Genomic DNA, 12,683 nt, shown 5'->3' with positions numbered 1-12,683 from the left:
AGTGTGGCTGTGCGCCAGCTGAAGTTCAGTAGAAGTTGGGTGATACAGCAGGACGATGACCCTAAACATCGAAATAAATCCACTACAGAATATCTTTAAAAAAAAAAGGAAATCCACCTTTTGGAGTGGCCCAGTCAGAGCCCGTTCACACCAGATATCCTAAGAAAATGGCTGAGCTGAAGCAGTTCTGTAAGGAAGAATGGTTAAAATTCCGTCTGAACGTTGTGCAAGTCTTATCCACAGCTACTGGAAACACTTGGTTGAGGTTATTGTTGCCAAAGGAGGATCAACCAGTTATTAAATCCAAGGGTTCAGTTGCATTTTCCAAAGCACTGTTAATGTTTAATGGGATGGGATAAAGACATGAAAGATTAGAATTGTTTGTGTGTTGTTGGCTTAGGCATATTGTGTTTGTCTATACTTGTGACTTTAATGAAGATGAGATCACTTTTTATAACCCAATTAATGCTGAAAACCAGCTAATTCCAAAGGGTTCACATACTTTTTCTTGCCACTGTAGCTGAAAAACATTCATCCATAAACATGATGTGATCTAAGGAGTGTTTAAACAGCAGTGAAACACTTTTTTATAATGTTACATTTAACAAGCAAACAGAGGGCTCTTTCACACTGTTATAAGTGAAAAGGTGGATAGAAAACTATGTCGTTGTGTATACTCTGTGGGGTTTTAAAGTTTGGAGCAGCAGAAATAGTTAACTTTGTGTCAGTTGTCATGTGACGATTTAATTTTATGCTAAGCTATAATGTGCTCTCCAGCCCTTTTACACGCATCTGTTATTAGGCATGATTATATTTTTAATCAAGGAAATTCACATTAGATATTTTTTTCTTTCTCTAGTTAGACCTTTAATATTAGGGCAAAGATGTACTGCAAAAATCTTAATGATAATTCTTGTATTGTTTCCATGTAAAATATAATTCTCATTAAGAATAATTTTTATCTTATTTTAGAAATAAGATATTTAGGTTTTTTTCACTTTTTAAATTATTTATAGCCAAAATAGGTAAAAAAATAAAAATAAGAGTAATCCAAGTAAAGAATTATCCAAAGTATTTAGATTATTTTACTGACCTTGAGTAATTACAAATTACATTTTACAGCATGTATTCTACAATCTGTAGTGGGATACAATTTAAAATCCAAACCCTGTAAGAAGTATTGACTAAAAAGGTCACAAGAAGAAATCTCTTGGTCAAGATTGCTATTGGGGGACTCTGTGAGCTCTATTAAAATACTTGGTGGACTACTAAAAATACAGTATAGTCATATTAAAATCCAGGTGGTTTCAACTGCTACTTTCATTTGTAGATTATGACATCTCCAATGGAACACATTTATGCATAACACATTAATACACCTTTATCAGCATCATGCTTTGACCGAGGGTAAAGAGCAAAGGAGAGCATGGGAGGCATGCAATGTTTGTGCTTTAAAGAGGCATAAATAATGACAAAACATCATAAATAAAAACTAAATCATTATAGTTCAAAGAAAATTTTATTGTCAAAGCAATTTGGTATGTGATGTAAGCAGTAAGTGCTGTGTGTTAATACTCGATCAACTGGTAATATAACACTCCAAACAACTCTAAGTGTGTTTATAACAGGCCATCCATCCACATTTTTTATCCAAAGGTGGTGCTGTTCCAGGCCACATTAGCCGCATCCATATCAATGAAGTTTATATAGATCCTGAGAAAACAAAGTGAGAAGGTTTTACTCAACCAACAAATCATAATGGCATTTGACATTTACACCAAAACAACTATGTTTTAACTTAATGTGTATGTTAGGAGCTCGACTATGCGTATGCAGTAACATCCTGGATTCGAAATGTATTAATGTACTTAGCATGTACTTATGTGCAGCTCTGCCTTGGTTGCCAGTAACCCGATTTGTATGTATTTTAGCTGCAATATTTCTTTATACCTGTCAGGTGAAATGCCAAGGTGTTTTTTGAGCATGCCCATAAGAAGTTTGGAGTATTGCTTATTTTGCGCGCCCCCGATCTTTCCGATGCTGGTGAGAGAACAGAGCGCGCACGGGTCTCCTTTCCCCCCGAACATCATCATTTGATCCGGGACAATGTGCACGGCGATGTACTAACACAAACAAGCAGAAAAAAAGACAGGAAGGCTTTCATCGTTGCAAATAATTAAACATGTTGTCTGTATGCACATATTATATAATTAGATACAGGCTGGATTGCATTGAAAGCGGGTAGTAGAGAATGAAACGTGACTTGGTGGTAGAATTAATCTCTCCTCTTTAACTGTAACGTCACTGACAGTAGCAGGAATAGAGAATCTTTAGGTTGGGCGCGTGCTGCTGGATAAACAACTAACTAATACAAAATGAATACCACGTTTGAGGCTCACCTGCGCGGGTTTGCCCATCGCTTTGGCGAGCTCCTGCGTGGCCTCCGACAGCAGCTCAGCAGGAACAGCGTCCTTTGAAACATTTGTGTTCACCACGAACATCGGCATGACTGCAATGCAGTGGCACGACGACACTTACTGCAGTAGAGTGCAACTAAGAAGGGTCAGTCTCTTTCGGGAATGTCTACAGACGTGAACCTGAGCAACACTGCAGGGTAGAATAAGGAAGGTAACCGAGCCAGTACTTTTCTCTAGGCTACCGTAAACACACCTAGTTTGACCCAAATAGTGATTTGACGGTTCCTTTAAAACCCTCAACTACACAGAATTAACAGGTGTATTTCGAGATACGCAACATATACGGGATTATTCACTTTAAAAACGAACATAAGTGAATTAAGACTTTTATTAAACAATTTATTGAAATATTATGCGATTTTGCTTTGGGTGATTACGGTAACCTCGCGAACACGCAGAGCGCGACACCCGGAAATAATATTGCAGCGTTGGGAAGTCCGATTCATTTTAGCGAATCGGTTCGCTCGGACAGTTCATTTCATGACACCGGTTCATTCGAGTCATCACTCAAAGGTGTTCGCAGACGGCCCCGCGCGGTATTTTGCGTTCTATTTTCCATTAAAAATACTGTTTATCACGGTATTTTCACTATTAGGTTATATAGATTGCATCATTAGAATTTTAACGTTTTATTAAAGGAATTATTCTGGGTTCAATAAGTTAAAGGAGTAGTTCACCCAAAAATGAAAATTTGCTGATAATTTACTCACCCTCAGGCCATCCAAGATGTATCTGAGTTTCTTTCTTCATCAAAACAGAATTTAAGATTTTTAGGATTTCATTTCAGGCCTCCTCCTCTAAACAATGCAAATGAATGTACTCCATTTTTTGACGGTCCAAAATGCATATTTAGGGTGCATCAAAATAATCCACATGACTCCAGTCGACAAATAAAGTTCTTCTGAATGCAAACGATTAATTATTTTTAGAAACAAAACAATACTTATATACTTTTTAACTACAAATGTTCACTTCCGTACATCTCTGTGATGTGCGCTCATGAGAGGGATGACGTAAGCTCGTTGGTAAGGTCACGCGTCACGTGGAGGAGGAGTCAGGAAGCGCGTTATTCTGTTTTGATGAAGAAAGAAACTCAGATACATCTTGGATGGCCTGAGGGTGAGTAAATTACCAGCAAATTTTCATTTTTGGGTGAACTATTCCTTTAAGCTCAGTCGACAGAACGCATTTGTGGTATAACTTTGATTAATGCCACAAAAAATATTTTCATCACTGCTTTTCTTAAAAGAAGAAAGAAAGAAAAGAAGTAGCAAAAAAATTAAGGTATGGTAAGGTATTCACTTACAATGGAAGTGAATGGGGCCACTTTTTGGAGGGTTTAAAGGCAGAAATGTGAAGCTTATAATTTACATGAATTCTTCTGTTAAAACGTAAAAAAAACGTTTTTTGTTTTTTAAATGTTAATATCATTACATTGTCATGGTAACTAATTGTAAAATCGGATGTAACAAAGTGATTTTATCACATTAAAAACATGTTTACGTGCATTTTACGTCTTGTGGCTATACTTTTGAAACTGTATTTTAACATTTACGGATTGGCCACCATTCGGTTCCATTGTAAGTGCTCACTGTAACCCTGACTTTTTCTTTCTTTTTTTGTCTTTTTTTTTTCAAGAAAAGGAGGTGTTAATCCAAATACATTTTTGTGGTAATCAATATTATGCCATAAATGCTGTCGAATGAGCTTAACTTGTATTGAACCCGGAATATTCCTTTAAAAACATTGTTCAGAAAATAGTGTTTCCCATATTAATGCTCAGGGTTGTGAGGGTTACTTTTGAAATGTTTTCCACTACAGATTACAGAATACATGCTGTAAAATGTAATTTGTAATGTATTCCGTTAGATTACTCAAGGTCAGAAACGTATTCTAAATACTTTGGATTACTTCTTCAGCACTGGTAGATTTTTTCACTTGTTTTGACTATAAAAACTCTGCCAGTACAGTAAGACAAAATATACATGTTAAAAATACATTCTCTGAAAAACCTAAACATCTTATGCAGTGTTGTTTCTTAAACAAGATAAATCAAATGGATCTTGTTTTAAGGATTTTTAGATATTTTTACAGGAAAACAATACAAAAATTATTATCAAGAATAAGATTTTTGCCCTAATATCAAAGGTCTTACTAGAAAAAAACAAATTATGATCCAACGTGAATTTTCTTGATAAAATATGATCGTGCCTGGTAACCTGTGCATGTAAAATGGCTAGAAATAGCATTTTAGCTTAGCGTAAAGCTGACAATTTACACAAGGTTTATTTCTATTTCTTCTGCTCCAAACTTACTTCAAACGTACTTCTCTGTCTGCTCGTATGAATGTAACACATCATAAGAAAGTGTTTCACCGCTGTTCAAATGCACTTTGGATCGCATCATTATATGTATAAATGTTTTCCATCTGAAAGGACTAAATATTAAATGAAACAAATGACAATAAAATGCAAAGTAATCTCTTCAGTAATCAAAATACTTTTTGAATGTAACTGTATTCTAATTACCAATGATTTAAATTGTAACTGTAGGGGAATACAGTTACTTATATTTTGTATTTTAAATACGTAATCCCATTACATGTATTCCATTACTCCCCAACCCTGTTAATGCTAATGTTAATTATAACAGCCTAATATTGATTATTTCCATTTTATTTACAATCATGTTCCAATTTCACAGTTGTATTCCTAAACAGTCATCTGCTACATCTACCAAAACTGTGCGAATCGGCTCGATCGATTCATTCAAAAGAATCGGTTCAAAAGAACGATTCGTCCGCGAATCGGACACAGTAATAGGCGAGAAATAAAAGCGCTTGAGTTGAGATGGGTGCTCGCGACGCGGTGAAATGTCTGCAGTTGATAGCGCGTAAAGACTCTTCAAACATGAACACGGATCTATTTTGGCAAAGGACCGTACCGTCGCGATCATATCGCAGTGGAATTGAGGTTTGAATCTTTGTTGCGATCGAGACGAGCAGAGTCTCATCCATTGGCTGTGCGCAAAGTTGGGTTACTTCGGGTGACAACCGCTGACATAAATCTGTAACAATTGACCACGTGCACACGTAAACACGGCTGGATTTGTGCAGAAACCATGGTCAAAACATGAATTTTGACTGGTGCTGACATATGTCATAGGAGGGATTTGTTACTATGGTTATTTTTTCCCACATTGTTAGGTTTAAAATATTCTAAACTGATTGTGGTATCTCATTCGCACCGTGCATGTGTAATTGAACACTTTTAAAACCATGGCGGAATCGGTGAAGACCTTTCAAGCGCACTTGACCGCTGTCATGGATAGTTTGGTTCGAGCATCAGTGTGCGAGATCACCAAACTCTTTCAGGACACGGTGAACGACTACCTGGTGGAAATATCACTGAACAGAAAAGAGAACGAAGCTCTGAAATTGCGCTTGAGGCTGACTGAGAATAAACTGAGGAATGAACGCAAATATGGCATGGGCTGGGCGGCCAGTCGACGCGCCGCTGCTCTGCTTGGCACGGACGACACCGGGCGCAAAACGCGCAAAGTGGATCTCCAAAGTAAGCGCACTGGGCAGCTCAGTGTCATTAGATGCTGTTCGTTTCTGTCGTGCATTGTTGCCAGTCAAAATGGAGTGAGAACCCATAATGGCGACCTTCTCCTCACTTCTCATGTTTCTCTCTACTTCCTCTCCTCCTCTTTTCCATTCCTCTCTCCCCCTCCCGTTTTTCTGTCTCTCAGGAGGAAAGCAGGGGAAGGAGTGGAGTGCTGCGTGGGAGGATGGGACTGGAGGAGTGAGGGATGAGAGGAGGGACGTGTTCCGTGTCCATCTGCCAACTGGAGGAGGTGGTGGAGGGGGGGAGGAGGAGAGGAGACGCGTCTCTGGGGAGAGGAAGGAGGCGGCCAGTATTAAAGAGGAGGTGAGCAGCCAATCACATGTGAGGAAAGAGCAACAGGGAGGGAAGGAGAAAGTGGAGACAGACTGTAGGGCTTGAAGCTGAGCAGGAGAGGCTCTTAGGAGCTTAAAGGAATATTCCGGGTTTAATACAAGTTAAGCTCAGTCCACAGCATTTTGTAGCATAATGTTGATTACCACAAAAATAATTTTGACTCATCCCTCTCTCATTTAAAAAAACAAAAAAAATCTCAGTTACAGCGAGGCACTTAAAATGGAAGTGAATGGGGCCAGTCCGTAAATCGTTAAAATACACACCGTTTCAAAAGTATAGCCTCAAGACGTAAACAATATGTGTGTTAACATGATTTTATTGTGATAAGATCTCTGTACTACATGATTTTAGTGTGATAAATGGCAACACAGTTGTAATATTGGTTATAAATTTACACAGATCAGGTCAGTAAGTGATTTTATCACACTAAAATCATGTTAACATGCATATTGTTTACGTCTCGTGGCTATACTTTTGAAACGGTGAGTATTTTAATGTTTATGGATTGGCCCCATTCACTTCCATTGTAAGTGCCTCACTGTAACCACAATTGTTTCATTTTTTATCTAAATAAAAGGGACACATCAAAACAGGTTGATTGTCTTAACTTGTATTCAACCTGGAACATTCTTTTTAAGTGGTCATGAAATGAGGAATACATTTATCCGTGACCTTTTGACATATCAGAGGTTATTGTACTATAAAAACAAACTGTAAGTTTCAGAACTCAAAACGTCCTCCTCACTGCAAAAAGAGCATTTGTTTAAATCAAGCTGCCAAAATGACCCATACTCTACTTCCTCCACATTGTGATGTCACAGTCTGAGATGGTAAGTAGAGAGAGCAGGTCAGTCAAGAGCAAAGAGCCAATCATAGAAGTGGGTGTTTACTGTCAAGTCTTAAAGGAGAAGCAGCACCAAAACCAAGCATTTCTGACAGAGGGTCAGAATGAGGGTGGAAAATGATCATGTTTTACAAATATATGACAAAAAACTTTATTGATATTATAAGTGAATCTCAAGGAACATATTAAAATAATAAAAAAAGGCATGTCATGACTTGTTTAACAGAACATTTTGATAGATATTTGCAATCAGCAACACTGCACCAGAGACACAGAGTTCCATATCTTATCCCATCATTGTTGACATATAAAAATATTAATTTCACACCTTCTAACAGAGTTCCCACAGCAATGATAAACCTGGAAATATTAGGCCTGGATAAGTCATGGAAATTAATTTATTTGTAAAAGGTCAACGAAAAGTAATGGGCATTTTATAGTGAATTTTAATTTGTAGTTATGCTCAGCTCTAAAACATTTAATTAGGATTTTTTTGTGTGTGTGTTTTTTTTTTTTTTGAGTGCATTCTTATAAAAAAATCATTTTAAAAAAGCCTCATCCAGTAACCATGAATGACTGGAAAGTCCTGGAAATTCATTGGTCAAAAGGTGTGGAAACCGTCTTGTTTTTGCTCTTTTTAGGTGGAAAGCTACAGACCAGACTCCCTGAGGCTGTTGCAAGAGGTCCTACAGATGAACCAGAGTGAAACCAGCCCTACCCACGGTAAGCAGCACTATACCTTGTTTGGGGAAAAACAGAGTTCGTTTTCTTTTTCTTTTTTTTTTTATTGCGAGCATACACTGTTAAAGGAATAGTTTGCCCAAAAATGAAAATTCTGTCACTATTTACTTGCCCTCATGTTGTTCCAAACCCAGATGCTGTTGTTTTTTGCCCTGTGTCCCTGTGGAACACAACAGAAGGTGTTTTGAATCATTTACGCATATTTACAGAATCCTGTTTTCCAAACAATCATAAATCATAGTGGCCATGGGGTGTCAAGCTCAAGAAAGGGCAGCAAAACACCATGAAACACAATAAAAGTCCATATGACATGTGCAAATAATTACGAATTATGAGAGCTGCAGCAGAGGTAGGGTTGCACAATATATCACATCTACCGAAATATCGAAAATGTACATATCGCAAAATGCATATTAAAGGGCTTGCGAGTACAGAATGGTTATAATACTTTAAAAAGTAACATTCATGGCGACGCAGGTGTGTGCGTGCAGTGTGCATAGGCGCCGATCTCATGAGTAAGCTCCGGTGCATAAACACCCACGGAAAAGCGTGATATTCCTTTTTCATTTTCTTCATGTCGTTTTGTCATTAAAAGATTGGGTGATTTCATGAGAGATGACACATATCGGTACGTTTTATCTTTCAACATACCCTCTGATGTTCATTCATGTTTGTTTTTGTGCGAGAGGAGTCGGTGAATGACAGCGTTGTGCCCCGCTCCATTTGAATGGTCAGCTACCGCAAACTGTCACGCACAGCATTAAAGAGCATCAAAACAACATTTATTATTTGAATTTCATGATCAAATTGAAATCTTTTGAAAGCTGAAACTAAAATCATGTTTCCCCAAAAACTACTTCCGACTCAAATGATGGAGCACATCACATCTGTGGATATGTAACTAATGGTAAAACCGTATATATTATACGCAGTCTATGCAATTTGGAACAAAAAAACATGTTTGTGATCTGTGGGATAGACAGCCCTTTTTTCCCCCAATAGACTTCTGTATATTTGGGCGGTGGGGGTTCCGATGTTCCACACACTCTGATGACGTCATCATAGGATTATTGCATCGCACATTGCATTTTTTCTCCATATCGTGCAGCCCTAAGCAGAGGGAAAGATCATCTGTGAATAACGACTTAAACACAAAGCTATTGTATGACATCAGAAGACTTGAAATACAGTGCAAAAGTCATATGGATTACTTTTATGATACTTTTATCCACCTTTTTCCAGGGGGTCTTACTGGCAAATGGATGTGGGTGTGACTTACGCCAGATGTCATTCTATAGCATTCGCTATCTTTGGCAGCAGTCATTTTAGACCCTGTTTACAGCTGGTATTAAGACATGTTTCGGATGATCCGATCGCAAATGGACAGCGCTAAATATAGTTATAAACTAGGTGAAAAATGTTTTGTGATTGGATCACAAAAAAAACACATACAGAGGTAGTCAAAAACTCATGTTACCACATCATATTTGAGGTGTAAACGCTGTTCTGAATGATGCATACCAGAGGTCAGCGAAGCGCTGCCTTTCAATCAACCGTTGCGCCAAACAAAAGTTTAAACTTGCGTGCAGATTTAAAAGGTAATAACTGCCTGGTCAAACAACTTGAAAAAGTGATTACATACCCAAGCACGAGAATAACACAATTGTTGTCAACAGTTGCCACATTTCGCGCTAAGCATCACAGAACGTAGGAAAAAGGTGTATAAAGGTGTTTTTTTTTTTGTTTTTTTTTGTCCTGTTTTTTAGCTTAAAAGTTGTCATTTCATGGTAAAGTGGAGCATGTACATTCTTCAAAGTTTCTCCTTTTGTGTTCCAAGGAAAAAACAACCGCATATGGGTTTGGAACAACATGAGGGTGAGTAAATTATTACAGAATTTTCATTATGAGTGAATCCTCATGTGCAAAGGATTAGTATATATGTCTGTATATGTATGCAGGAGAAATGGGCTCTACTGGTCCTGAATCAGCTGCTGCTGAAGTGTGGGAGGAGCAGCTACCCATGCCAGAGGATCCAATGGCCAATGAAGATGAGCTCAGCGGACTTGAGACTGCCCTCAAGGCAGAGCGTGAACGGGAGGAGGCGGAGTCACGCCTGGGCAGCCCCTCTAATGAGGTGTGCGGAACCGAAAGTGTGGCGTTCATTGGACTAGACGGTCTGTGCAGCTCTAAGCGGGGTGTGTCATTATTATCATCATCATCATCATCACAGAGAACCGACCCTACTGAACTACAACTTCCATCAGCCCCTATGAACAAGGAGGAGGAGTCAGGAGGAGAGGGTGGCGACATCCTGCATTTCTGCTCAAGCTGTGGCAGCGGCTTCAATTCCGCCTGTGACCTGGCGGAGCACTCTTGCCCTGTGTCTGAGGAGCGGCCCTATCAGTGCTCTGTGTGTGAGAAAGCATTCAGCCACGCCTGGAGCCTTAAGAGCCATGAATGTGGGCAGATAGGAGAGCAGTCGCACCGCTGCGAACTCTGTGGCAAGCGATTCATGCACTCGCGGTCCCTCGAGCGCCATCAGCTGGTTCATACAGGCGAGCGCCCCCACAGGTGCCCGCAGTGTGGCCGCAGCTTCAGTCGTCTTGGAAACCTGGAAAGGCACCAGCGTATCCACACAGGCGAAAGGCCGTATGAGTGTGGGGCATGTGGGAAACGATTCAGTCGAGTGGAATACCTGAAACGACATCAGCAGATCCATATTGGAGAAAGAGCCGAACGGAACTCCCACAGCTGCTCTCAGTGCAACCAGACCTTCAGCGATACTGAGCAGTTCAAGCAGCATCAGTGTTCTCACAATACTTGATGTTATTCAGTGTACGGTCTCTCATCTATTCATGTGATGCACTTTTAAATCCTGCCTATAGATAATACTAGACCTCAAAAAAGTAGTTCACCCAAAAATCATTATTTACTCTCTTAATCTCATTTCGTTCCAAACCTGTATGCTGTTTTTTTACACCGTAGAACACAAATGGAGAATTTTTGAACAATTCTCACATAAAAGAACATAAAAGTAGACTTGTACACTATATTCAAGTCATACAATAGCTTTGTATGAGAAACAGACCGATTGTAAGTTATTATAAGATGTGTGAGAACTGATGGTGTTTGATGTGAAACCTAGCGCAACAAACTATATAAATATTTTTTTAATTGAACGTGAATGCAAATATTATTTTAGAGATTTCTAGATTTTTTGTGAAAATGACAAATTCCAGTCTGTTTCTCAAATAAAGCAATCATATGGCTTCAGAAGACTCGGAATATAATGCAAGAGTCGTACTTAGCTGGTGCTTTGATTTTATTATTATTTTATTTAAAAAAAAATGTTTGCCATTGGAGCTTGACAGACGTGGTCACTATGAACTGCCCTCGAATGAAAAAGAGCATCATAAGATTTCTCCTAGAATTAAATAAAATTTTTCTAACAATATAAGGGTGAGTTCATAATTTTAATACTTTACATCTTAATAAAAATAAAAAATAAATAAATAAAAACATTTACCAGAATTTTCAGTTTTAGGTAAACTGTTCCCTTAAATAGTCAGACTGGCTCTCATAAGAATTTCTTCATAATTCATAATACAAGACTTTCTTCATAAAACTATTATAATACTATTATTGTTAACAAACTGTTCTCAAATAATTGGTATCACATGATCACATGCCTCTCACCAGCTTTAACAATCCCAAACATGATCTGATACAGATAACGCCAAAATGAACACAAATCCTTAACCTTCAAAGCAAAGCATGCTTAATCCAGTGCAATGACAATGATATTTCAAAGCAGAGCTAGAACCACCTAAATAAGTTATATTATAATTATTAATCATTAGAAACCATTTACCTATTATGCACAATTTTCACTTACGTTATTTATTGCGCAGTGTAAAAAGCACTTCAAACTCCAAGAAAGTGTAAATGCAAATAACTCTATTTTTGTTATGTCAGGCTACCTATAACAGGTTGTGAAATATTTTGTAAACATTTATAGAAGCCCATTGTTTCTTTTTAATAGCAAACAATCTATAACATTTTATGCATACAATCTTAAGTATTATTCTTAAAGATACCACATGTTGTTTTTACTAATATTCTCTCAAAACAAGTGACATATTTGTTGTGATGATCAGTAGTATTGCTTTAGGTCTTGTCATTAAAATGGGTATTTTTCCATGTTATTGTCTAGTTACATCACCAGTTTCTTACCATATGGAACAATATGGTAAAAATGAATAAATCCCTCCCTCCCAAATGCACTCATTTCTATACCTTGTTTTGATTTAAGAATATATTGAAAATAAAAATGATGCATTATAAAAACTGTTTCAATGAATACGTTTGAACTTTCATTTTATTACACATTTTCACAAACTGCATTTTCAAATTCTGCATAAAAACTCTGCTGTCCTGGAAACAGACTTTCTGCTCTAACTACATTGAGGTCTAACATGATTTTATTTCCTCTTTTATTTGAGGAAATTATTTTCTCCATCATATACTGTACTGTATAACACAAACTATAACTATATACCATATAACTGTATATATATATATATATATATATATATATATAATACTAAAGGTTCATTCAGTAATTTTTTCCTCATTAAAACATTTTAAGTCTAAAGAAAT

At 37.6% G+C, this 12,683-nt stretch overlaps 2 protein-coding genes across 2 annotated transcripts; one reads left to right on the top strand and one right to left on the bottom strand.

Moving 5' to 3' along the window:
• Nucleotides 1-1,500: 1,500 nt before the first annotated feature.
• Nucleotides 1,501-2,658, bottom strand: LOC127412893 (macrophage migration inhibitory factor-like). Its single transcript, XM_051649592.1, has 3 exons — nt 2,400-2,658; nt 1,951-2,123; nt 1,501-1,713 (listed from the first exon to the last, which is right to left on the bottom strand). The coding sequence occupies exons 1-3, from the start codon at nt 2,505-2,507 to the stop codon at nt 1,647-1,649; spliced, it is 348 nt and encodes a 115-aa protein (XP_051505552.1). The 5' UTR covers nt 2,508-2,658; the 3' UTR covers nt 1,501-1,646.
• A 2,658-nt stretch (nt 2,659-5,316) lies between these two features.
• On the top strand, nt 5,317-12,360 carry LOC127412888 (zinc finger protein 436-like). The gene is made up of 4 exons (XM_051649585.1): nt 5,317-6,049; nt 6,231-6,409; nt 7,925-8,006; nt 9,983-12,360. The coding sequence occupies exons 1-4, from the start codon at nt 5,755-5,757 to the stop codon at nt 10,846-10,848; spliced, it is 1,422 nt and encodes a 473-aa protein (XP_051505545.1). The 5' UTR covers nt 5,317-5,754; the 3' UTR covers nt 10,849-12,360.
• Nucleotides 12,361-12,683: the final 323 nt, after the last annotated feature.

Source organism: Myxocyprinus asiaticus, chromosome 22, assembly GCF_019703515.2.
Source record: "Myxocyprinus asiaticus isolate MX2 ecotype Aquarium Trade chromosome 22, UBuf_Myxa_2, whole genome shotgun sequence".
NCBI lineage: Eukaryota > Metazoa > Chordata > Actinopteri > Cypriniformes > Catostomidae > Myxocyprinus > Myxocyprinus asiaticus.
Note: the sequence above shows the minus strand (reverse complement) of the source record. Positions and strands in the feature narration are given on the sequence as shown.

What these genes read in the sequence shown, in the direction of transcription:
- LOC127412893 (XM_051649592.1), bottom strand. Translation starts at nt 2,507, where the DNA reads ATGCCGATGTTCGTGGTGAACACAAATGTTTCAAAGGACGCTGTTCCT. An exon ending in CGATGGGCAAACCCGCGCAG is followed by an intron (nt 2,124 to 2,399) that starts GTGAGCCTCAAA and finishes TGTTTGTGTTAG; the next exon opens with TACATCGCCGTGCACATTGT. An exon ending in CTTGGCATTTCACCTGACAG is followed by an intron (nt 1,714 to 1,950) that starts GTATAAAGAAAT and finishes TTGTTTTCTCAG; the next exon opens with GATCTATATAAACTTCATTG.
- LOC127412888 (XM_051649585.1), top strand. Translation starts at nt 5,755, where the DNA reads ATGGCGGAATCGGTGAAGACCTTTCAAGCGCACTTGACCGCTGTCATG. An exon ending in GCGCAAAGTGGATCTCCAAA is followed by an intron (nt 6,050 to 6,230) that starts GTAAGCGCACTG and finishes TCTGTCTCTCAG; the next exon opens with GAGGAAAGCAGGGGAAGGAG. An exon ending in CGGCCAGTATTAAAGAGGAG is followed by an intron (nt 6,410 to 7,924) that starts GTGAGCAGCCAA and finishes TGCTCTTTTTAG; the next exon opens with GTGGAAAGCTACAGACCAGA.